The 26,556-nt window shown below is 46.5% G+C and overlaps 1 protein-coding gene across 1 annotated transcript in view; it reads left to right on the forward strand.

The window, feature by feature from the left end:
- The window catches only part of FLAD1 (flavin adenine dinucleotide synthetase 1), a 135,820-nt gene extending 131,152 nt beyond the window's left edge, over positions 1-4,668 (forward strand). The window contains exon 9 of the mRNA XM_085636864.1: positions 4,514-4,668. Coding sequence (XP_085492990.1) covers positions 4,514-4,553 — 40 coding nt within the window. The 3' untranslated portion in view covers positions 4,554-4,668. The remainder of the gene's footprint in view (positions 1-4,513) is intronic.
- Positions 4,669-26,556: the final 21,888 nt, after the last annotated feature.

The following is a 26,556-nucleotide window of genomic DNA, read 5'->3' on the forward strand; positions in this document are numbered from 1 at the left end:
GTAACCAATGACAACAACGCCCAGCTCAGAGATTGACAAAAGCATAAAGTTACCATGAGATCCTACTATAAGCAGTGCTTAATTTGAGCCTGTGCTTTCCGGTGCTCGGCACCGGCACTTAATTGTCAGCACTGGCACTTATAACAGTCTGCCACATGGTGGCACTGTGTTAGCTAATTTACAAATGAGCACAAACGCAGTTGTTTATTAATACAATATACATTAAAAATGACTAATACCTGTGTCCCAAACTATTCCTAAACCTTTGGGGGCCTGGAATAGTCTGAATTGTAACACTTGTAGGAGTGTGATGGTTAGTAGTTGTGTTGGTGCTGTCGCTGGCAGTGCTGGGAGGGGCCATGGGTGGTTCAAGCTACAGCGACCTCCTGATGAGAGCCCTGGCACTTATGTTTTTTTTTTTAACGAATTAAGCACTGCCTGCATGCTTGTAGGATTATCAATGTGGAGGGTGTATATACACATAGGAGGCTGCCCAGAAACGTGCAAGGCCAGGCCATCAGAGCCTCGAAAAGCCCTGTAGATAGGCTGACCAGATCTTGCGAACCAGAAACCGGGACATTTTGCAAAAATAGAAGGACTTCCATTTTTCACCAATGGTGCTGCGCAAAATGACACCTCTTATCAACATAGGAACACAGAAGAAGCGCTAAGAAAATACATAAAATGACATTTCTAAAGCCAGCATCACGCCTGTTAATTAAATTGCTTACTTCTAACAGCTGCTAACTGGCACAACTTTAGAACATCCAATAAGTGCCTCTCACTGGTTTCAGCGGACCCCCTCTAAAAACGGGGACATGAGTCAAAATTGCCGAAATCTGCCGGTGAAACCCCGGGACTGTCCCGGCCAAATCCGAGACGCCTGGTCACCCAACCTGAAGAGGATTTTTGGACCAACAGTATGATTCCACCTCTTGGCGTCCACTGCTCCCGTTGTAGTGGTGGACTGAGAAGCAGAGGTCAGACGTGAATTTTGGTGACTGGTGGAGAATGTTATTTGAGCAGCACATAAGCTTCTCATATACATCCCTGTCCGCTTCAGGTGCTCACGCTTGCCTAAAAATTGCCGAAATAATTCTGCCATGATTTCAGAGCTTACCAAGCAGTACTATTGAAAGAACGGGTACAAAAATCTGTTGTGCAATTTTCAAAGCATTCAAGATAAATCACACTCCACTTAGTGTGTGTAGTCGAATATAAAAACCACAAGATGGCGCCACTGGTCAAAAAACAAAATGAACGTAAAGCATTACAAATATCATGAAATCAAAAAACAAAATGGCTTACGCAGGGGGATGGTTTGTGTTATAGAAGATTGGAAGGCCTGAAACACTCATGTAAATGGACTGAAACAGCTGGGACTCAAAACATATGGTCAGAAGACCCTTCCATTCCAAGTAACTGCCATCTACCGCCGTCTGTAAGTGGCTTCACTGCTTAGGGGACAGGGGGGTGACTGGACTTAGTGCATGTGTTTTAACAGATTTAAAGAACTTTTTAAGTTATGTAACATCAATTTCTGATTGCACAGTACTTTTAAACGAATATCCGGGTAAAACGACAACCCATGAGGCTATAGAAAGGAGAGGGTTCAGATTCGGTGACTTTTTGTGTGTGGACATTTTCAGAATGTGGTAACAATAACTTTGGCAAAAAAATAACGGGAAGGAGACACCAACGTGAACTAAAAATGGTAAATGAACTTGTAATTCTAAGGGTATTGTTAGGTACAGTTAGGTAAAGAAAAACGTACGGTAGAGTTAAAAAAAAAAAAAATGGGATAGTCCCTCCCTCGCAAAATGTAATAAAAGACGCAGGTGAAAAAGGGGAATGCAGGGTAAGGTGATGACCCTCTAATAAAGATAATAATTAAAAAAAAGGCAAAAATATAGTTGTATTAACTTGAAATTAATAATATGGTATTAGTCCCCCCCCCCCCCCAAAAAAAAAACTATGACCCCTGAATGTAATACTCCCAAAATAATCTCTGAAGATCACTCGCACAGTGATTAATCGACCTGAAATAACCACATGGACCCCCATCTTCTGTGCCGGTGATGCCTTACCACCCAAAGAGGCCTCCCCCAGTGGGAAATAGGGTTTTGCCTAATGTATCCTTGGTTCACCTTTGGTGCCATGGCGTGGAAGCTGCTGGCTGTTGTCCATCCCTTCTTTCTCCTGGAAGCGCATGTGCTGCACTTGTGATGGCTTAGATGTTTTTTTCGGCAGAATGCAGGTGCAAGTAGATGAACTGCAGGATCTGTGTGTACGGGAGGCTCATTGGGGCTGGTGCTATGTTCGAGGGGACGCAGTGACGGGTATCGGAACCCCCTAGTATAGTTGGTGCTGTAGAACTTGCAAGAGCTGCTCTTTGTGTTGGAGTTATGTTGGAGAGATCCATGCCAAAGGCATGACCCTGGAATTTCTTTGTGAGACTGTCGCAGTATAGCGAGGAAGAGATGATTTGGTGATGGTTGGTGGTGTTAGTGATGGTGGTTAGTGGTGGTGGGTAGTGCGGTCTACCATCTTTACTGGGAGCTGCCTGCTGAACTTGGCTTTAGCAAAAAGAACAATTTGATGGACAGAATGCAGAACAATATCATACATTCACCCCAGTACAGAGATCTGGGCCTAAATCCATCGTTTTTTTGCTCCCCATGTCATTCCAGTTGGAACGCAGCCATATGCAATTCAGTTTAGACTCTGAGCCCAGATCTGTGACTAGGGGCGTGAGTGTCTGAAAAGTTTCAGCGCTCTGTCCATCTCCTTGTGTTTACTTTGTTCGCCCTAAGTTGGCAGGGTATGCCCAGACGTTGGTCCTTTGCTCACTTTGCCACTATATTCAAGCTAGCCCGGCTGATGAGGGGTGTTACCCCGAAACCAGTCCCAGGATGCCTGTTTCTGGGCCAGGGAAGACATGGCTTGGTAGTTCGGGATGGACTGTTCCCATGAGGCACAGGGTCAAGACTGATTTGCATATAGCTGGGTCTGGATTGGGGTGGCGAAGTGAGCTGAAGAACGATTATGGATTCAACCCAGATCTGTGACTGGGGGTGAGTGTCTGAAAAGCTTCAGCGCTCCGTCCATCATCTCCTTGTGTTTGCTTTGAACATGGGGACTGTTGGTTATTTTTTTATGTAATTGACCTTTTAGCATCTAAAGAACACTCTGCACTTCGCCATTGGTATGACAGATGTTGAGGATTAGTAACTCTTGATCCACCCATCTAATTTTGAATGTTTACTTCCATTTATATGTAAAATGTGGAGAATTAACTTCTTTATTTCTTTTGAATATACTGCTAGAGATGCTAACTTTAGCAGTATATTCAAAATAAATAAATAAGTTAATTCTCCATGGTTTACATATAAATGGGAGTAAACATTCAAAATTAGATGGGTGGATCAAGAGTTACTAATCCTCAACATCTGTCATAGCAATGGCGAAGTGCAGAGTGTTCTTTAGATGCTAAAAGGTCAATTAAATAAAAAAAACAACCAACAGTCCCTGTGAACCTTTGGTGAACCCTCATTGTAGTTGATAGTTGTATCCACTGATTCATGCTCACCCTGGGCATTGAAGAACGAGGTTTGCTAACATAGAGGGTCTAATCGATCCTTCGGGGTAACTGTTGAGGCAATTGGGTCCAAGCCAAGTAAATCAATGGGAGTTGGGTGGCTCAAATCTGTCTCCGTATCCATCTAGCTGCATCAAGGACATTGTGGGCATTTCCAGTTCCTCTCAAATCGAGCCCTCCAAGTGGCGATGACGGGTCGAGCTGTATGATTCGAGCCCGAGCTCTGATTCGAGCATGATGCTGATGTTCAAATCAGTAGTTCTGTGGGAAGCTTGCTTCTGTCTGTTCCGCCAAGCCAGGTTTGAAAGTTGTGTCAGCGAGTCAATTTTATTGTGGTCCGGAACAAGTTGGTCTCCATTGCAATCACTCGACTTCCAAAAAGGTTTTCAAAGTTTACTTACGGTCTTAGGAGTCAACTGCCACAGAGCATTGGCCACTAACTGGATAGTTACAGGAAATCAACTCCCAGGACGCTGATCTCTTTTCAGCACCCCATTGGAGGCTGGCAATGAACCCGGAAGTACTTGTACTCTATCAGATCAGTCTCCTCTGCTTCTTTTAGGCAACATGTACCTCTTAGCAGGGCACGGCGCCTCCAGCAGGTTGCAGACGCCAATGTCCCTGGGATTCCAAGTCAAGAGGTTTTCTTGCACAACCCTGAGCAATCTTTGCAAGTGAGTGATTCCCTCACAGTCAGTACATTGATATGCCCCTCTACTCACTTGACAACAGTGCCACTTTACATCAGGACGTAATGATGCCAATAACCACTGGAGCAGCCTGTATCGTTTTTGCTGTTTTCGGACGTTGTATGTTTTTTCTTGTTGGTCCCGCTAGTCCATGTTTTGTCTGTGGCGTCCCCTTGTGTTGTGGGACCCAGATCTAGTTCCTTTGTCAATTTATTTTTTCTGCCAGTTCACAGGTCTGGTGTGGATGCAAGATGGACGTGGTTTAAGGCAAATTCTAGTGAGGCACCGACCTGACTCGCCCTGCCGGCTACCCCTTCTGGATGCCGGATCGCTCTGCCGGATGCTGAATGTCTGCAGGATCTGTAAATTGGATGAGTTCCTATGGATCTTGTGTTGGTTGCAGGTCACCATGGTGTCTTTGAGTTTGAGTGCTGTGGGTGCACCACGCGTGCACAAAGTGTTTTCTGCAAGTTCAGATGACATAGATAATAGACTTGAATACGAGACAGCCCAGTCAATCCATACAGCATATGGTGTGTGCAGCACAAAGGCCACATAAGTTACATGGATATTGGATGAAGCACAGCCAACAGTGGACACAGGAATTATACAGTACAGCTATTACAGGTTAAATGCAGCCTGCATACAGCCAGATATGACATTATGAATGCATGCACATGAATCGAAGAAATCGCATGCATTAGTAGGAGCGTGCGTACAGCAGAGCTGTCCATTCTACAGACATCATACAATCCAGCTATTGGCTATTCAATTTATTTCCTTCAATGTTTCCAACCTAGGGCATTCTGCAAGGTGATCCTTACAACGCAGCTGTCACTCAATACATGCATGTTTATGGACAATAGCCGTCAACCGGTTCTTGCATTTTACCGCAGGCCTTTTCTGTGCTACATGCATATTAAACATAGTCTACCTATCACATGCTACATTATTCTCAGGTACCACGTTATCATACTTTGCATGCAACACACGCCCAACTCAGCTGTCCTACTACATGCATAGTGTATACAAGATAGACAGCAATGACATGCTACATACGTTTAGATGACGTTTAACACTAATATTACAAGCTGCATACTGTGTATGTATATATATATATATATATATATATATATATATATATATATATATATATATTAAACAAGATATTGCATGTTACATGTATAAGAATGCAACACAGAGACATGTTACATTCTTTTTGCGACACACCTGCCACACTTCACGAACTTGTATGTAAAGCACATGTTGCATGGTACATGTATATGCAAATCAGGTTAGCTGTTGTGTATGCCCTGTACATACACTCTATTTAGAACACAGGTATTTTACATACAACCCCGAAGCAGTCTAGCTACTGCATATTCCATGCATCCTGCACCTCCGCTATTGTGCTATTTGCATCACATATACATCATTAGGAACACATTTTTCATGCATTTCATATTATATGTATCTTGCGTTAAGCCGTGCTTTCCCATTTTCCTTACATCATACTTAAAGTAAACACCTCATGCCTCCTGATTCATCAGGCATTTCAACCAAGTCGTAACTTAAATGTGCTTTACATACTTCACAGCAGTCTCCTGTTGCATGCAGTGCACATCACCTCTACCGTTGTTTTACAGTCTATGTGTATGAACATATTCATGTTACATATATACACACACTCAATGCACACTGAGCTTTATTTCTTAATGCATGTATATGCAGTGCAGTTACAAGTTCCGTAAACGTATATGAAACACAGCTTTCGGATGTTACAAGCTTCATAGATAAAGAAGAGCTGTCACGTTACATGACTGTACATACTTCCGTTATTTTATTTTACGTGCATGTGCATAAAGCTTGCTACATAGTTTATGCTGCCTAGCTTCCACACTTTAAACATTTTACTCTACACAAAGCACACCATCCCATTAGGTGCGTTGTACGCACAGCACCTGTAAAACATATGTATACACAGCACAACTATTGCACGGTAGAAGCATGCACGTGCCTTACCGCACAGATTGGTCTGTGAATCCAAGTTTCTTTGGAAATGCTGCCTCTCAGTATACAATAGCACATTTGCTACAGTGCATAGGGCTGCCACTGCAGCTATGCCACTTTTACAGGCAGACACCTAAAACCCTGCAGTTACACGCTTGTTACAAGTAGATGCCTGGCACTCCCTTGGGTTTACATTTGTCAAAGTCTGACTCTCAGGAAACTAAACTCAGGTGATGCATGTTTTACCAGCAGTCGCTTGGTCTGTTGATCAGCAGCGCTACTGTGTTTCTCCACCTCAGGCGTTGGTCTGCGCAGGGGTGTTTTGAAGCAAGCCTAATGATGAAGCATGTCACCATTTTGTGAGTGAGGGCAGTATTTTTTCACAGAGCACGTGCCACCTCTCCAAAACTCTGCATACTACTCTTCTCTGTGTGTGTTACATACTCACAGATTTCTCAAAAGGGGCATTTGTTGGCTCCTTCATGCGGCGTGGGAGAATACTCTTAATAAACTAACAATGCAGTAGCAGACATATTCTTTGCATTGCATATTTTGGACAGCCGGACCATACGTCAGGTTACACAGAACTTAAAGACTAAGGCCTCGCAACACAGAGCTATCCTTCAGGGTGCACCGCTCTTATGGACCCAGGCCTCGGAGAGAAAAGCGTACCTCGTGTTACAGCCACATTTCAACTCAGTACTTGGGCTAGAGAGCTATCCCTCCTGATACGCCCGAGTACTGGCCGACGCCTGGCGCCAGTCGGCTGGCTCTTGGTTATGTAACTTACAGGTAAACTCATGTCACAGCAGGTACTTGTTTCAGATAGATGCAGAGCTAAGCCTCGTGTTATGTGCCTGTTAGAAGTAGATTATTGATACACCTGCAGTGCCCATGTTGTATGGCTGCTGTGTATAGGTGCCTTAAAGGTGCATTCCAAGTGTTGGCGAAATTTTGTTAGCCTTGCTGTCACAGGTACTGAGATGCCACAGTCCGATGCCCTAATGTGCTTTCGAATATTACACACAGAATGCACAACTCTAACAAACTCAAAACAGAGACAGTAGAGCTAACCATCCATTGCAGACATTGTACACACTGAGGCCTTGGCAACAGCACTGCATTAAATTACGCGGAGCAGGCGCTCGAATGCCTTCAGCAACAGCGCTGCACTTCAGGGCACACAGCTCCTACAGACTGCATACAGAGCTTAAATATTTCTGAAGAAGGCAGTAGTTAAAGAGTGAAGAAAAAATATGACTAATGACGGACACAGGGTCAGTTAACCACGTATGCGGTTCAACGTAGTTCCACGGTATACAAGGTGCCTGCTAACATTTAGTTTCCCAAGAAGTCCCATCTTGCACTTCCAATCCTAAATCTTCTGTAATCCTCGCTCTCCGACCTGACCAGTGGTCTAGATACACAGTCCTCTGCTGGTGTCTAAGACGAGGCAAAGACTTGACACAGAAGTAAAATTCAGTGACGCCCGTCATCCTTCGTGACACTCAGTTCAGTTGGTAGTCTTGTCCATATCACAAGAGGGAAACCTTTTACTAAATGTTAATTATCTATTCTCCTGGTAAATGGCTGTTCAAAAAAACTGTGTCCCATTGCCCAACATGAGGCTAACGCATCGGTTTCCACCACTGAGAAATTCTTTTCAGCCCCACCTACTGTTCTCGAACTCAAAATGAGTTTATCCTTGTCCATTACTTGAACTAATAAAGAAAAATGTCTGATGTTAAAGCGTTCACCTCATCAGATCAAAATACCCAAAGAATGGCGCCCTGTTTTAATGTCAGAAGCCACTTGACAACCTCCACTCCATTCAGATTTCTTCCTGTTCACTCAAAGTCGAACTTTCCCTGCAAAATCTTTAGCAAGCTTCCTAGTATCATTTAGGTAGTCCCCTGAACAATCTCACCTATTTTTTTTGCATATCGGTTCTAGGTTTTCCTTTTCTGTCTCCAGAAGAAGCCTCTTGTGCCTGGTCCCCTCGCTGGAAAGCGTATGATCAAGTATCACCAAAATGTCGAAGTTTTACATATCTTGAAACCAAAGGTAACCAACTTCTTGTCTGCTACCTTTATTCTTTCGCTTCTGAATCATTGCCCTTTGCGCTCATCAGCACCTCACATAAAATCTCATCGTGTTTTGAGCTCTTTTCACACTTTCATATGTTCTCCCGAAAAAACGTTATAGTACATGACCCCTTCATGACCTCCTCCTCACTTGTTGTAAAATTGCTGCTACACATGCCAACGATGAGGCAAGATTTGAACTCGTCCAATGGTGTTAACACAGACACTGTTCATCTTGATCCCTTATGTAGTCGCACTTGAAGGAAAGCTGATGGATGGTATAAACACAAACTCTGCCAGAAGACTCAGAACCTCAGAGATATTTAGTAGAGGATGTCTATCCTCTCTGATACTCCGATTAAGATCTCAAAAATCCACACACATGCGGAGGCCATCTCAACTTAGTTGCCAAAACTATGGGAGCCAGCAGTTCTTATGGCCCTATTTTTAATGACCCCTGCATGCACCCATATCCAGTATCTTCTGTAACTGTTCTTTGTGAACAAGAACCACGCCATCTTTCGAAATGAAACAAGAAAGGCCAACCAACAACCCGTACCTTGCCAGAACGTTCTACATTCCAGAGCAAGGGTCATTAAACTTTTCTGTAATAAGAGCTACTGATGTTCAATGAAAAGCTTCCCAAACTACTATTATTGTTAATGCTGTAATACTGACCACAAGTGATCAGATAAGATTACATTATTGGCCACCAAATGCAAGATTTACAGTGGTAATCATCTAAGTGCATAAGGCAGGGTTGTCAAGGCTCTGTCAATTTGGAATGCCTTACATGGGTAATACATAACAGTCGTAGCTGCAGCGCCCCTGGCACCAAGGTAATAATGTTGGTAAGAAGTCTCCCAACACCACTATTTATCACTCTAATATCAGCTTTCAATATATTTTAGAATTCAACATTTTTCACCGAACATCAGATAATGAGTTCTGGTAATACACGCATTCTCCTCTCTTCTCAATTTTGATATACCAATATTAATTCTGCCAAGCAAGAGCTTCTAATTTATTCGACTGGACAGCACACAGGAGAGCTACTTAGAGGAACCTGGAGAACTACCAGTAGCTCATGAGCTACTCGTTGGAGAAGCCTGTTCCAGAGCTATCTTCAAATTCTAACATTCTGTATGTGCTACACACAAAAAGAACTTCACAGATTATTTTACATTATACCTCATACTACAGACCGTCAGACCTCATACTTCAGACAGTCATACCCCATACTACAAAGGACAGCACAAGCTTTAGACCACAAAGTTATCACTGCAGCAGTGAGGCGTACATAATACCTACGTATGTAGGACAGAGGCTGTTGAAGACAAAGCACTGAATCCAAGACAGACAGCTAAGACTGCCATCCCAGTCAAGGATCTATAGCCCAGATAGGAAGAAGACCATCTTAGCCATGACACAGAAGAGATGTGTATCTAGATTAGAAAAGAAGGCCATCCCAGCCGGAGCTGTGTATCCAGCATAGGTGTAAACGCATTCCCAGGGAAAGCTGTGCATCTTGGACCAATGGAAGAAATAATGTCTCTTCCTGGCTTGTTTATCCAGGAGAAAGCCAAAGACGTGCTCGGCCTGAGCATGTACCCAGGCAAAGGTGGATGACTCTTTCAAAGACCTTTTCACCCTGAACCTTTTAATGTAGACAGAGATAAATGCCTCCTCGGTTTCAGCTAAGTACCCCATGGACATAGGTGGAGGCCTTCCCCTGCCTGAGCTGAGCTGTGTATCTAAGACACCTGTCTTGGATACACTGCTCAGGCAGGGGACAATGCCCTTTGCCTACACCTGTGGCAAAGGACATTTTAAGCCCGGTGTGCTTATCTAGCACAAGGATGGATGAAAGCATTGGCATGAGTTGTGTATTCAAAATTCAACAAAGACTTTCTTTGCCAGATTGTTCTACCCAAGACGTGCTGTGGGCATGTGAGAGCTGCGTGTTTAAGGCAGTAGACGCTGATGTGTCAGGGCTGTGTATCCTGGAACCAAGGCCACTGTCCTCTGAGCCTCTGCTGTGCATTCGGTACTGGGACAAAGGCTTGGATTGAGCTGTATCTAAAGATCTAAGCTGTACATCTAGTAAAGGGACCCTAGCTAATGGCCAAGCGCTGTGTGTACTCTGGGTTGGGACAAAGACTAGGAATAAAAACTGTGTATCCAGGATTAGACTACAACCATTAAGACACAGATGCATATCCTGGATAGGGACCAAGGCTAGGTCTGAGAGCTGTATATCCAGGGTAGGACAGGGCTTTATGAGATAGCTGCGTATCCAGGACAGGAACAGTGGGATTCTCCTTAGCAATGTGTACAGGATAGGAACGCATCCTTCTGAAACTGGTCTGTTATCCAGGGCAGGAACAGTGGGCTTCTCCTTAGCAATGCGAACAGGATAGAGACGCATCCTTCTTGACACTGATCTGTTATCCAGGGCAGGAACAGTGGGCTTCTCCTTAGCAATGCGTACAGGATAGAGACGCATCCTTCTTGACACTGATCTGTTATCCAGGACAGGAACAGTGGGCTTCTCCTTAGCAATGCGTCCACGATAGAGACGCATCCTTCTGAAACTGATCTGTTATCCAGGACAGGAACAGTGGGCTTCTCCTTAGCAATGCGTCCACGATAGAGACGCATCCTTCTTGAAACTGATCTGTTATCCAGGACAGGAACAGTGGGCTTCTCCTTAGCAATGCGTCCACGATAGAGACGCATCCTTCTTGAAACTGATCTGTTATCCAGGACAGGAACAGTGGGCTTCTCCTTAGCAATGCGTCCACGATAGAGACGCATCCTTCTTGAAACTGATCTGTTATCCAGGACAGGAACAGTGGGCTTCTCCTTAGCAATGCGTCCACGATAGAGAGGCATCCTTCTGAAACTGATCTGTTATCCAGGACAGGAACAGTGGGCTTCTCCTTAGCAATGCGTACAGGATAGAGACGCATCCTTCTGAAACTGATATGTTATCCAGGACAGGAACAGTGGGCTTCTCATTAGCAATGTGTACAGGATAGAGACGCATCCTTCTTGAAACTGATCTGTTATCCAGGACAGGAACAGTGGGCTTCTCCTTAGCAATGCGTCCACCATAGAGACGCATCTCTCTGAAACTGATCTGTTATCCAGGACAGGAACAGTGGGCTTCTCATTAGCAATGTGTACAGGATAGAGACGCATCCTTCTGAAACTGATCTGTTATCCAGGACAGGAACAGTGGGCTTCTCCTTAGCAATGCGTCCAGGATAGAGAGGCATCCTTCTGAAACTGATCTGTTATCCAGGACAGGAACAGTGGGCTTCTCCTTAGCAATGCGTCCACGATAGAGACGCATCCTTCTTGAAACTGATCTGTTATCCAGGACAGGAACAGTGGGCTTCTCCTTAGCAATGCGTCCAGGATAGAGAGGCATCCTTCTGAAACTGATGTGTTTATCCAGGGCTGGGACAAGTCCTCCTCTTCCACAACTCTGGATCCAGGACAAAGACAAGTGAGATTGGGTTAAGTGTGTGCACATTGATTCTACCTCAGACTGCCGCTGTTTCATTTCTGTTGTGTGTTTTAATTAGGTTTCAATGTGTGTTATTTTGATGGAAGTGTTTTGGGGCACACATTTCTAACCCCATGGGAAGAAAATAAAGTAAAACTGTTTCAATGGATTGTCATTCTTGGTACCTTGACCCGACGCCTCGTTTCCCAGCTCTGGATTTGGTAACCCTGACTGTTACGTCACTCCCTCTCTATGCAGGAATGAAAGAAGGCATTACATGGCGTACCGATTTTATTTTTACAGTTTTTATATATGGCGAATTTGTTCAGGGGAACTGGAGCGCTAAAAATGAGCATCACACGTTTTTGCAATATATAGGGCTCTTAATGTTTAAATGATGTATACGCTTGTAATCTCTTGTTTAAGCTGTCTGCCCCGGATATGGAGCACTATGTAAAATGTTACTCTCTACAGCTTAAATACTCCGACTACTTCCTAACTCAGAAAACCTTCTCCCACTATACTCCTATACAGTGCATGCACTAACCACAGGTTACCGAGTAATGTGCTACTCGCCGTAAAGCACTTCGACGCCTCGCCAGGGGTAGTAAACGCTATATAAATCCAATTACAATCACAATGTACATTGTCAGGACACAGGCAGAGGGAGCATTTGGACACAGTAGGGAGATAAAGCAGGGTGATGTGCTGGGGTGTTGTCAAGGGGCTGCCTGATTCTTCATGAGCACTGAGATGTAGGGAACGGTGTATAGTATGGAAAAAGGGTGGATTACCACAAGACAAGGAATGGTCGATGGAGCACATGTGAATACTACATGTAATGGAATATTACGTGATGGGGAACGGTACATGGAGAGGAAACACACCTGGGGTAAAACAGCTCATGCAGTGGAGTGTTGCATTCCTGGGAAGGTCGATTGGCGACGGATGTTGCGTGGTTAAATGCAGCCTGGACTATGTTGTTACAATCAGTGGATGAGAAAGTTGGACTGAGTAGAATGTGTCATTGAAAGAAATACTTAGGGGAGAAATGTTGAATAAAGAAGAATGTTGCATGGAGAGGTAAGTTACATTGAGTGGAATGTTGCCTGAAGAGGGACATTACAGTGCCCTGAATATTTCATAGAGTGTAGTGAAATGTCACACATTGTACAGTCTTGTCTTGGACACAGATTAAAGTTGCATGGAAAAGAATGCTATGTGGCGAATATTATGTAGAGTGTTACAGGGGTGGTCTAAATGTCCTATGGAGTGTTGGTTACAGGAGGGGACCGATGCATTCCGTGGAGGTACTGGAGTGGACTGATGCATTCCATAGAGGGTTACAGGAGTGGACCGATGCATTCAGTGGAGGTACAGGAGTGGACTGATGCATTCTGTGGAGGGTTTCAGGAGTGGACTAAAAGTTCTATGGAGTGTTGGTTACAGGAGTGTACTGATGCATTCCATAGAGGGTTACAGGAGTGGACTGATGCATTCCGTGGAGGGTTACAGGAGTGGACTGATTCATTCCGTGGAGGTACTGAAGTGGACTGATGCATTCCATAGAGGGTTACAGGAGTGGACTGATGCATTCCGTGTAGGTACTGGAGTGGACTGATGCATTCTGTAGAGGGTTACAGGAGTGGACCTATGCATTTGGTAGAGGTACTGGAGTGGACTAATGCATTCCGTAGAAGGTTACAGGAGTGGACTGATGCATTCCGTAGAGGGTTACAGGAGTGGACCGATGCATTCAGTGGAGGTACAGGAGTGGACTGATGCATTCTGTGGAGGGTTTCAGGAGTGGACTAAAAGTTCTATGGAGTGTTGGTTACAGGAGTGTACTGATGCATTCCATAGAGGGTTACAGGAGTGGACTGATGCATTCCGTGGAGGGTTACAGGAGTGGACTGATGCATCCCGTGGAGGTACTGGAGTGGACTGATGCATTCTATAGAGGGTTACAGGAGTGGACTGATGCATTCCGTGGAGAGTTACAGGAGTGGACTGATGCATTCCGTGGAGAGTTACAGGAGTGGACTGATGCATTCCATAGAGGGTTACAGGAGTGGACTGATGCATTCCGTGGAGGGTTACAGGAGTGGACTGATGCATCCCGTGGAGGTACTGGAGTGGACTGATGCATTCTATAGAGGGTTACAGGAGTGGACTGATGCATTCCGTGGAGAGTTACAGGAGTGGACTGATGCATTCCGTGGAGAGTTACAGGAGTGGACTGATGCATTCCGTAGCGGGTTACAGGAGTGGACTGATGCATTCCGTGGAGGGTTACAGGAGTGGGTTGATGCATTCCGTGGAGGCACTGGAGTGGACTGATGCATTCCATAGAGGGTTACAGGAGAGGACCGATGCATTCCGTGGAGGTACGGGAGTGGACTGATGCATTCTGTGGAGGGTTACAGGAGTGGACTAAAAGTTCTATGGAGTGTTGGTTAGAGGAGTGGACCGATGCATTCCGTGGAGGTACAGGAGTGGACCGATGCATTCCATGGAGGTACTGGAGTGGACTGCTGCATTCCGTGGACGTACAGGAGTGGACTGATGCATTCCATAGAGGGTTACAGGAGTGGACTGATTACTTCCGTAGAGGTACTGGAGTGGACTGATGCATTCCGTAAAGGGTTACGGAGTGGACTGATGCATTCCGTGGAGGTACGGGAGTGTACTGATGCATTCTGTGGAGGGTTACAGGAGTAGACTAATGCATTCCGTGGAGTGTTACAGGAGTGGACTGATTACTTCCGTAGAGGTACTGGAGTGGACTGATGCATTCCGTAAAGGGTTACGGAGTGGACTGATGTATTCCGTGGAGGTACGGGAGTGTACTGATGCATTCTGTGGAGGGTTACAGGAGTAGACTAATGCATTCCGTGGAGTGTTACAGGAGGGGACTGATGCATTCCGTGGAGGGTTACAGGAGTGGACTGATGCATTCTTTGGAGTGTTACCGGAGTGAACTGATGCAATCTGTGGCAGGTTAGATTGTTACAGGTGTGGACTGATACATTCTGTGGAGAGCTACAGGTGTGGACCAAAAGCTCTATGGTGTGTTGGTTACAAGAGTGGAATGAAGCATTCCGTGGAGGTACTGGAGTGGACTGATGCATTCCGTGGAGGGTTACATGAGTGGACAGATTCATTCCATGGAGGTTTACAGGAGTGGACAGATGCATTCTGTGGAGAGCTAGATTGTTACAGGAGTGGACCTATACATTCTGTGGAGGGTTACAGGAGTGGACTTAAAGTCCTATGAAGTGTTGGTTCCAAGAGTGGAATGACGCATTCCGTGGAGGTACTAGAGTGGACTAAAAGTTATATGGAGTGTTGGTTACAGGAGTGGACTGATGCATTGCCTGGTGGTACTGGAGTGGACTGATGCGTTCCATGGAGTGTTACAGGAGGGGACTGATTCATTCCGTTGAGGGTTACAGGAGTGGACTGATGCATTTCGTGGAGGTACAGGAGTGAACTGATGCATTCCGTGGAGGGTTGCCGGAGTGGATTGATGCATTCTGTGTAGGTAATGGAGTAGACTAATGCATTCCGTGGAGGGTTACAGGAGTGGACAGATGCATTCCGTGGAGGGTTACAGGAGTGGACAGATGCATTCAGTGGAGGGTTACAGGAGTGGACTGTTGCATTCCATGGAGTGTTACAGAAGGGGACTGATGCATTCCGTTCAGGTACGGGGTGGACTGATGCATTCCGTGGAAGGTTGCAGGAGTGGACTGATGCATTCCGTGAAGGGTTACAGGAGTGGACTGATGCAATCCGTGGAGGGTGAGTGGACTGATGCATTCCATGGAGGGTTACAGGAGTGGACTGATGCATTCCGTGGAGGGTTACAGGAGTGGACTGATGCATTCCGTGGAAGTACTGGAGTGGACTGATGCATTCTGTAGAAGGTTACAGGAGTGGACTGATGCATTCCGTTGAGGTACGGGAGTGACTGATGCATTCTGTGGAGTGTTACAGGAGGGGACTGATGCATTCCGTGGAGGGTTACAGGAGTGGACTGATGCATTCCGTGGAGTGTTACTGGAGTGAACTGATGCAATCTGTGGAGGGTTAGATTGTTACAGGTGTGGACTGATACATTCTATGGAGGGCTACAGGAGTGGACCAAAAGCTCTTTGGAGTGTTGGTTACAAGAGTGGAATGACGCATTCTGTGGAGGTACTGGAGTGAACTGATGCATTCCATGGAGTGGTCAAGGAGGGGATGAATGCATTCCGTGGAGGGTTACAGGAGGGGACACATGCATTCTGTCAAGGGTTACTGGAGTGGGCAGATGCATTCCATGGAGGGTTAGATTGTTACAGGAGTGGACAGATGCATTCCATGGAGGGTTAGATTGTTACAGGAGTGGACAGATGCATTCCGTGGAGGGTTAGATTGTTACAGGAGTGGACTGATACATTCAGTGAAGGGTTACAGTAGTGGGCTGATGCATTTTGTGGAAGGCTACTGGAGTTGACTAATGCATTCCGTGGTGGGTTTTCCGTGGTGGGTTACGGGAGTGGACTGATGCATTCTGTGGAGTGTTACAGGGAGTATTGCATGAAGAGAATGTCACATGTAGTGGAATACAGTATTGCTTGGAGGGACATCTAATAGTGTGTGAATTGTTACATGGTGTCAAAAGGAGGGATATGCTGTATGGAATGGGACAGGAAAGAGAGGTTGTGTGGAGGTAATGTTACATGCAATGGAATGCTGAATGGGTGGAATGTTACATGGAAAAATATTTTACAGGGAGTGGAGCGATGCATGAGAAGGTTGTTAGGAGTGGAATAAGGTATGGAGTGGAATGTCACAGGGTGAACAGTGTTGCATGGAGAGGTTTGATACACAATGGAATCGAATATTGCACAAACCGCAATTTTACTTGTCTGTAACACCTCTCTTTGTTTTTGGAGGGCGAGAAGGGGGCATTTATCTACCACGTTCGCCATTTCCAGGAACGGCTTCAAAGTTTTTCCACCACTTTACCTTTTAAAAGTTAGGTCCTCCAACTTTTCAAACTGAAACAAAAAGGTGCTGCCTTTGAGTTTAAAGCACCTATCTTACACCCGTCAGTATTATTTCAAATCAGGTTACAGGAAAGGGTCATAGAATCCAACACTGACCTCTTAAACAAGCTGCCCCTCGGCATCAGGTGTTACTGCTGCTGTCGACCTCAGGAGAATGGAAGGCTAATGCGGATTCCGAGCCCTGATTTCCAGGTTGCTGCGGCTGGCAGTCAGCTCGCTGAGCCATCCTATGGACTGGGATCAGGTGAGGGCATTTGACTCAGCGGTCAGAATGGTGAACGGCTTGGTCAGCAGCATCGCCTGGCAGGGTCCAGGGCACACGGCTCAGACACCCACACAGAGCCTGGCATCCCGGCCATGGGAGAAGCTTCTAGTCCTACCCGCGTGACTGACTGTGTTTTTAATGACTTCCATGTGGCACAACAGGCGCAGCTCAGTGCACCTGGTGAAAAATTACTTCAATACAGTGTGTCTATGGATTTGTAAGTGCACCACATACTTAATGACGATTAGCTAAATAAATACAGGAACTGGCCAGTGAAAAAGAATTTACATGCATGATTGCATCTAAAACGTGCTGCCCAACCAGCATAAATATATAAGTGGTAAAAAAAGTAAACAGAGGTAGGATGAGTGACTAAACACCAAATGGGGGCAAATTATCTATTTAAAAAAATGTCTAATAATCCTAGCATCCAAGAAGTAACTTTTTTCTAGGGCCTAGAAGCTGTTCGCCGCTATGGCCGAGGAGGATTCCTCATCTATAATTCGGTTCTGTGCTTCTTGTTTCAGTATTGACCTCTTACGAGGCACCTAGTTTCAATTACAGATTGCAGCTCGAGGGTACAAGATTGGAAACCATGAAACTCGTCTTCTGACCCCTTTCATGGGCGACTCAGTTCATATTGTACGTTGTAGCAAAACAAGCATTGGCAGCGCCAATAGCTGTGGCTTTCCAGTTGAGTCCTTAGGAGTGCTTTAAGTGGGCAGGTAGGGACGGTACTGAGTACCTGCAGTTCTTTATTTGATAGGAAGAGTGCTTGCACTTCTCGCCACTGCTGCAGTCCATTTAATGAGAGAGAACCAGCACTTTTCAGGAGCAAATGGGTCTAAATAGCGAGTGTCTGCACTTGCGTATTTCCATTTGAAGCACTGGGTTTTAGTAAAACATTAACTAAGGCTGCTGCGGTGAAGAAAAAAATATATTTTTGGATTCAATGCATCTGTGTGATTAAAAAAAAACATCTTTAATAAGTCAGTGTTCTTTTGAGATGTAAAATAGCACATCGGGCACTACAGTTCAAAACTCCATCGCAGGCGGAATGATGATACACAAGCAGCCAATAGCATGCAGCAAAAGACAAATCCGCCAAGGGAGGAGCTAATGACATTAAAAAAATTGGTAATAAGAGGTCTTGCAGACAGCTATGATGTCAAGCCAGACCTAAACAGTTACTTGCTGTATATATTTATGCTGCTAAAAAAACTACACACACACACTCTCTCTCTCTCTCTCTCTCTCTCTCTCTCTCTCTCTCTCTCTCGGGAAGGGGTGGAGTGTAGGATGTAGAATTTCAACTTGGAAGATAATGGATAATGGTAACTATTGGAGGTGGAGCACCGCGTAAAGGTGGGAGGTCCTGAGAATGGGGGCTGTAATGGGTGGAGGGGAGTTTCGAATTGGTGGAGAAGTGGTAGGGAGGAGATGCTCTATGGTGGGGATAGGAATATTATAAGACGTGAAACAAGTGAGATGAGAAGGGGTCGGTGGGGGGATGGGACTGCTGAAGGTGGTGGGTGGTGGTGAAGTAGGAGGGATGAGGTGAAACCTGATGGTGCAGAGCAGAAGCAGTAGGCATTAGATGCACCCTAGTTCATGGAGGGGTTGGGAGTCTTGGAGGTGGTTCAGGGTGGAGTAGTACATGTGAGATGGAAGTGGTGGGTGGAGAGGATGGAGTGTTGCCAGTGGTGCAGGGTGGAGAAGATGGTACAAGTGAGATGGTAAGTGGAGGGGTGGGAGTGCTTTGGGCGGTGTAGGATGAAGTAGTGATACGGAGGAGATGTAGAGTTGTCCGTGGAGGGGATGGGAGTCTTGTAGGTGATGCAGGTGGAGAAACCGTGCAAGTGAGGAAGGGACTGGGTGGCTGCCTGTAGTGTAGGGTGGAGAAGCAGCCTGGAAGAGATGAAAACATGTAGGTTGAGAGGAAGGGAGTCTTGGTGGTGGTGCAGGGTGGTGAAGTAGTAAGGATGAGGTGGAAACTGGTAGGTGGAGAGGATATGAGTGTTGAAGGTGGTGCAGGGCAGAGAAGCGGCAGGGATGAGATGGAAAGTGTTAGGAGGGTGGCATGGGAGCCTCTCTGGCGAAGCAGAGTGAAGAAGTGGCGGGGATGAGACAGTTAGTCTCATAGTTGGAGGCAGGGCTTAAAGTGGGCTGGGTCTGGCCGGTGCTAGTTCTAAAAAGCAGGTGCTGAGATGTGCCTCTAGCGGGCTTTCCATTTTTGCCCCAACTCTCAGGATGAAAATAAATAAATCTTAACACTGCAGAACTGCCACCCTTCACTGACTTTGATGTAAAGTCAAAGAGGCTCTTTATGGTTCTTTCACAGTCTCACCATTTCAGAACTGAAGCGTTTTCAATATTCTAGACGAAGAAGCCATAGTTTATGCTTATTTCTCTTACGCAACTAACAACCATTGGCAAAGCCAATAGTCCTGCCTTGTTGTGGGTGCAATGTTGCTTGTTGCATTCTATATGTGGATTCAATGACCGAAGCAGCAGATTACCAGTCAGGCGGCACACTATGCCAAGCACAGATTTTTAGCTTGGGTGGTTTAAGCCACGCCCTACTTACATCGGCCACGTCCCTCACAGACATCCCTCCCGCCCCCCCCCACTTTTTTCATCCCAGTTAAAGCCCTGGTTGGAGGCAATCCTGTGGCAGTGACAGGGGCTGTCGGTGGGGGAGAATCAGGGACTGCGTGTTGTTTTCTCTCTGTCCGTGGATCCTCCCCCCCGTGGCCCCCACCCTCAAAAGAATGGGATTGTTTTTGGGGAGTGTCAGGTGGCTGGCAGGGCATCGCGCACCGTCTATTGAAACATAGAGAATGAAGCACTTTCCAGCCCGGATGACTCAGGGAGGGGTCAAATACAGATACCTCTCTTTGTATGAGCCCCCCCCCCCCCTTCTAGCAGGACCGCGCCCACTAAGCCCCCCGCCGCCGCCAGAGGATAAATGCCATTCTGCCCCGCACACCGCCCACCATGAACGAGCTGAACCGCATCCGTTCCCTGCTGTCGGAGCTCAGTCCCATGCAGGCCCAGCGAACGGCGGCAGCGCCGCTCTCGAGCCCCTTCTCCATCGGACAGGCTTTCCGGGGCATGAGCGTGCCAGCGTCGCGGTACAAGAACCCCCTGGGCATGAAGCTGAGCTACCCGCTGCTGCAGTCCCTCAAGGAGTGCCTGTACTTCCTGCTGTGCTGCTGGTGTATCAAAGAACTGCTCGACTAGGCCCAGAGCCCGCCCCCCTTCCCGCCGGGAACACTGGGGGTTCAGGAGGCAACATAATGGCTCAGTCAGCACCCCCGGGTCCATGAGGCACCCCATTGATTCAGCTAACATCATACAAACGCTCCAAGCATCCTATTAGTCCAGCAACACTATATTTGGTCATTGAGCACCACCATTGGCTCAGCAGTTACCCAAACCAACTCAACGAGCACCTCATTGGTCCAGCAAATTACATCAGTGGCGGAGGAAGTACATAACCAACTCATCCAGCACCTCATTGGTTCAGGATGCACCACACCGCCCAAATGGTTCACCAAACATCCAGGCGGCTCTGCAAGCGCCCCTTCGGCTCTACGTGAAACTCACCACCCCTTCTGGAGTCACCAGTATGTGGAAGTCCGTCTTTTTTGGAAGCACGAGAAGTTATCCAAAATGGCTGCCCCGCTGGGAAGTTTTCCAGTACCCAGATGTCCCACTCTCCGAGACCCAAGGGACCCCCAACTCAACAAACCACATTGTCAGACTGCCTTTAAATCGATCACATTTCTGGCCACATCTAATGTTTCGACCTAGTAGGCACTGGCGTGCTGGATAGCATAACTCTTTTCACTGAGCGCCTTTTCTTTAAGTTGTGGCACTGTCCCTTCTAAAAATATGGTGAGCCTACAGAATTGAAACAATACAGCGTATGATTGACTTCAGATCAGTTCATTTTCCCAGCTTGCTTTTTTGAGCTCACTATCAGATGTTTCTCTTTTTTTTGTGGCGACCCTATGGATATATAACTGAAGCCACGTATTAAGAGACTTCATAAAGTGGGTCCGCGCCTATAACCATGTCGGCCTAGCAGACACTGCTGTGTGGGGCACACGGTTTGCTCTTGTTCATCTCCTGTTGGAGGCCTCATCCTCGGCCACAAATTTCCAGTCAAGATGGATCCCTTTCAAAACCCCTCCACACATCCCGGTGACCCCGATCTGAACTGAGACACCCTTTATTGTAAGGCTGGCTACCATTTTCGACTAATAACACCTTTACAACACTTTGTTCCCGCTTCCCCTAAGTTGTTTGATTTTTCAGTTGTGGTCCTTGTTTTGATTGCTCCATGGACTTGCAGTGGTGCAAATGTCAGACTCCTTGTAAGATGCTGTTCTACCATGCCTATATTTCTTGACCTAGGGCGTACTACCAGGATGTGGTGTCCGAAAGGCAGCCTTTCAGAGGCTTTATGCTTGGCCTGTTTCACTGCCCAGCTGAGATGATTTCCAGAGATGCATTCTCCTACAGTTTCTGTATTGCCTCCCACTCATCTAAAATGGAATAGAAAATCAAATTTTACATTCATTTTTCTTGTCAACCAAAGAACACTCCAGGCCGCTCAGCGCTTCCTCTTGGATATTTGCACCTTTCTTGGCAGTGAAATTCCTGAACTTGCTGTGGAGTGGATCACGTGAGTTTGCACTTGAATTTATTCTTCTTGCTTGATGCAGCTTGTGTGGCTCACAAAATGGCGTCTGGACACCTCCTTTCGGACATGTCTCTGCTGGATTACCTGCCTAGTTGGACCTTTTTCCAGATTCAAATCCTCTCTTTTGAAATCATGGGAAACATTCAACTTAACTTTCAGCAGATGAAAATGTGAGATCGGTTAGCAAATTCTCCTCCTATCATAGTCATTTTTCCCCCACTACAATGATTACTGATTTCTCTTTGATGTTTTTATTTATTATTGATTTGAGCCCCGAGGGAGCTGCAGAGTAATGTAGATCACCCAACTTCTAGTAAACTATGGATTTATGTTGATATGCTGGTCACCGCAGAAGAACTTTCAATGGGAACATTTATATGTAAAGGGTAATAATGTTCATATGGAACATTTGGCCTGGACGAGCACACAAGCTTCCTCTACTTCCCCAAAGACGTTGGGGCATGGGAAGTAGTGGGAGTTGTTGGAGCCGGAATGCAGGTGTACCAGTCATGCTAGAATTTGTCCAGCTCAAGGATGCACTCTGACGTGGGCTATCGGCGATTGGATCCACCTGTTGACCCTTTGACCAACTTGTTAGAGGAAGGCCCTACGTACTCTCATCCCATGATATTGGGTTCTTGATTTATTACGTGGTGCAACCGAAATCAAGTGCCCCATCCAATAAACTCGAGAATGACTGCCCATGCCCACCTAATCTGTTATTTTCAATAAAATGCGTGCCCACAACACCCAGTCTTACAATGTTCTTGGTTACAACCATAAACCCTGGCCCGCACAATTCGAGTATTTCCTGGAATGAAGGACGTGTCCATGCAGATAAGGTACACCCAGGAACATCCAAGGAACATCTTCTCACAGTTTTGTACATTTTCTGGTAGATAACAACTCCACAGGCCTAACCCCTCTCTTTTAGATAAAGGTTTCCAGTCTCAGAACAAGTCTCTGTCCTTTAGATAAAAGCGACCAAACCCATATGATCCTATAATGACTGCCGGACCCCAAGGGATCGTTTTCTCAGATATTGACTGCAGGTCCCAGAGTGTGATAGTTTCCGGTAGCCCTACAGACTCTTGGAGCCTCCATGGTATCCTACAGAAGACCGCCGGATTCCTAGATTCTTCCAGTTATCCCATGAAGATAACAAGACACTTGGGATGCAACATTTTCCCTACAGTTTCAGTCCACCAGCCCAAGGTCTACCAGTTTTCCCACCAGTCGCACACAGTTGGCCTTTTTCCCCAGAGTGCTATAGTGATAAAGTAATCCCTTGTGCAGTTCAATACAAGCACTCGAGTAGAGTGGAAGAATTAACATAGCCAGCCTGTAATTAGGTGAGAGATTAATAGTACACTGGGCAGGACTGAGACATGATTGACAAAGTCTCAAGCCAATGGCTGACAGAGGCTGGTGGGTTAAAGCCAGTGGTTGGAAGCTGTGTATCCAAAGCTCATTATATTAATATTGGAAGTAATAGATCTGCATGACTGCTGCATTGCCAAAACCCAGACCCAAAAAATAAAGAATTATTTTCTCGTTCTGGAGTAATCAAGCTGCCGAGATAACTGGTTTCACCACAAAAGAAGCATGATCATGGTGAACGGACTGTGAGGCGCCAAGCCCCTTGGATTAATATTCTCCCTACAGTAAAACCCACTGACACATACCTAGAAAGCCTGCTTCCTGAGGCCTGCTTTTTTTCAGAACTTGTTTTTATTTTCTAAATAAAACAGAGATACAGGCACTTTGACATAACAACATATATGTCTATGACCTCTGAAGTATACAGGTTCGTTCCATTTTATTTTAGCAAATTTCGACGGCTAATTCTGAAGTGCCGCAATGTACCTGAACCGATCGTGCCCCCGAAGGCATGCTTGATTACAGGGGAATCGAGAGAATTCCAAACAAGCCAGTGCTGCTGAAGGGCTGGCGGGGCCGGGAAAGAGACAGTCATACAGTTGCTTTTTTAGCTCTTAAAGGCTGGTGAACTAATAGTCAACATCTGCCTATTTACAGCCCCTATGGCAGGGCAGGCAGTCCATCGTCCACTAGACGCGCTGGCATCGGTCATGCGGATCTGTTATAATATTTATACTTTATATGTGGATTACTCCCTGCCCGCCTTTCCTCATCATGGGGTGCGTTCATTGCTTTTGTGCACGTGCAATTCTTCAAATAAATCACTTTGAAATCATTTTGTTATTTAAAGTTTATTGACAAGTGAGGTATTGCACGAGTTTTCATCCATATTTTGGGGGTAACAAAGTGTGGTGTAACATATTGATACTTGCTTGTGGGAAGGAGATTAAGGTTTGGTGGGTGTGCTGTGGTCTGATGTAATGTGGCTTCAGTAGCTTTGCTATAGTTTGTCATGTGGTGTAAAGTGACGTTGGGTGATTGATGGCGAGCTGTGGTGAGATACGGCGTACACGGAGGTATAGTGACATGTAATGTTGGAGGTATGGGTGACATGTTTCTGGATGGCGAGGTGTGTTGTTGCATCCTGTGGGAACGTGTTGTGTAGTTGGTGGGATCTAGTGTGGTACACACTTCTTTCCTTGTTCCAGCTCTTCACACTGCCGACCACTGCCAACTCTTTTCACTAACCAACAGTGCTCATTTGTAACTATAAGCAGGGCTGGACTGGACTGGAAACTCAGAGGTCTTGGCAATTTTGTTGGAACAGGCCCTGGGGGAGGTGGGGAATGGGGGGCGGGTGCAAGTGTGAAGCATTTCTGCTCTTATTACTGGGGGTCGATATTGCAGCACCGCTGCAAAATCAGCCTCAGCAACAAAACCGGCCCCCACTGCTTCTAAACCGGCCCCACCCTTCCAGGCTCCTGGGGAAACGCCCGATGCCCGGAACTGCCAGTCCAGTCTAGCCATGACTGACTACAAGGGACAGCTCTTCAGACTGTTCACCAGAGTCCGCTCTTCCCAGGTACCTGCACACCAATACGAGGTTGTCAAACTTCCTTTCCTATTCCAGCTCCTGACGCTGCCATTGGTGTGCCCACAAGTGCCATGTTCTTACACTGAACACCTGTAGGTGCTTGCCAGACTGTCCTTTGTGCCTTTTTCCCACACTGCTCAACCAGGGCAACCTTCTTGAACTGCCCTACAGTACCAGCTTCTCACACTGCTCACCAGTGTCTCAGCCTCACATCACCAACCAGTACCAGCTCTCCACACTGCCCACCAATGCCAAACCAGCACATTGCCCACAACTGTCTATCTCCCCATACTGCCTACAGTGCCCATATCGGGTTTCGCACACTGTCCATTAGCGGCTCCTCCTCAAATTGACCCCCAGGGTCAGAAATAGCAGTGCAAGCTTCACTCTCACTCATCAGTTACAGCCTGGGCATCAGCAATGCAAGCTTCCGGCGAAACACACTACAAGTTTAGTTCAAGCAGACCAGTGTGTGCTTCCCCTACTGCCCACAGTGTCCACTGGTGCAGTCTACTAACAGTGCCACCAGGACCAGCTCCTTGAACTATCCAACAGTGCCAGCTTCTCACTCTGCCAACCAATAGCAACTCCTGAAACTGCCCAGCTGTGCCAGCTCATAGTAGTGCCCACCATGTCCCTCACCCTACCTGTGCCTGCTTTTCACATTGCCAGTCAGTGCCACTTTATCCCACTGTCCACCGCGGAACGCTTCTATTCTGCTCATCAAAAGAACTGCTGCACGGTGCCCACTCATCACAACGTCAGTGCCAACTTCCCACAATACCAATCAGTGCCTGTGCCTCAAACTGCCTACCAGTGCCACCATATCACACTACACTTTAAGGCCAGCTCCTCCTGCAGCTCACCAGTGCCAACTCTGGACACTGCACAACAGGGTCTGTTCTTCACTGCCCTAAAAAGCCAATCACCCACAATGCCCACTGGCGCCTGCTCCACCAACTCCCCAATAATGTGAGCATCTGTATGTATGTGGTATTTGTATACCACATACACAACCAGCTAGAGTGGCGAGCTCCTTACGCTGCCCTGCAGAGCCATCTTCTTCCACTGCCTAGTGGTGCAGACGCCTCATACTGCTCACCAATGCCCACGACCTTCCATTTTCCTCTACCAACAATGCCAATCAGTGGAAATTGGTTTCCGGTTTGCACTGTCACTTAATTGTCACACCGTAATAATGACAGTCGGCCACACGGTGGCCCTGCTCATTTTATGATAAGATGAGCCGAACAATGGTTGTTTATGAATACAATACACATTAAAAATTACTAATTCCTGCCTCCCGAGCCATTCCTTTAGTTTGGGGGGCGTGAACTAATCAGAACTGTTCCACTTGCAGGCGAGAGAGAGAGATGGTTAGTAGTTGTTTTAGCAAATGATGACAGGGGCGATGGGTGGATGGTGCAAGCTGCAGTAGCCTCCAGGTCAAGACCCTGGCACTTCTTATTTTACAAATTAAGCACTGGCCGGTGATCACAAGGAAGGCCCGAGTTCATGACCCAGAGAGGCCGAGGCCGGGAGCCGCCTGTGCCCGGGGACTGGTGCCTGCCGTCCGGGGAGGGGAAGGATGGCAGCAGCCCGTCTGGCTGGCTGCGTCATGATGTCATCCGCGCCGCGCGCACAACAATACCGG

Source organism: Triturus cristatus, chromosome 12 (assembly GCF_964204655.1).
Source record: "Triturus cristatus chromosome 12, aTriCri1.1, whole genome shotgun sequence".
Classification (NCBI taxonomy): Eukaryota; Metazoa; Chordata; class Amphibia; order Caudata; family Salamandridae; genus Triturus; species Triturus cristatus.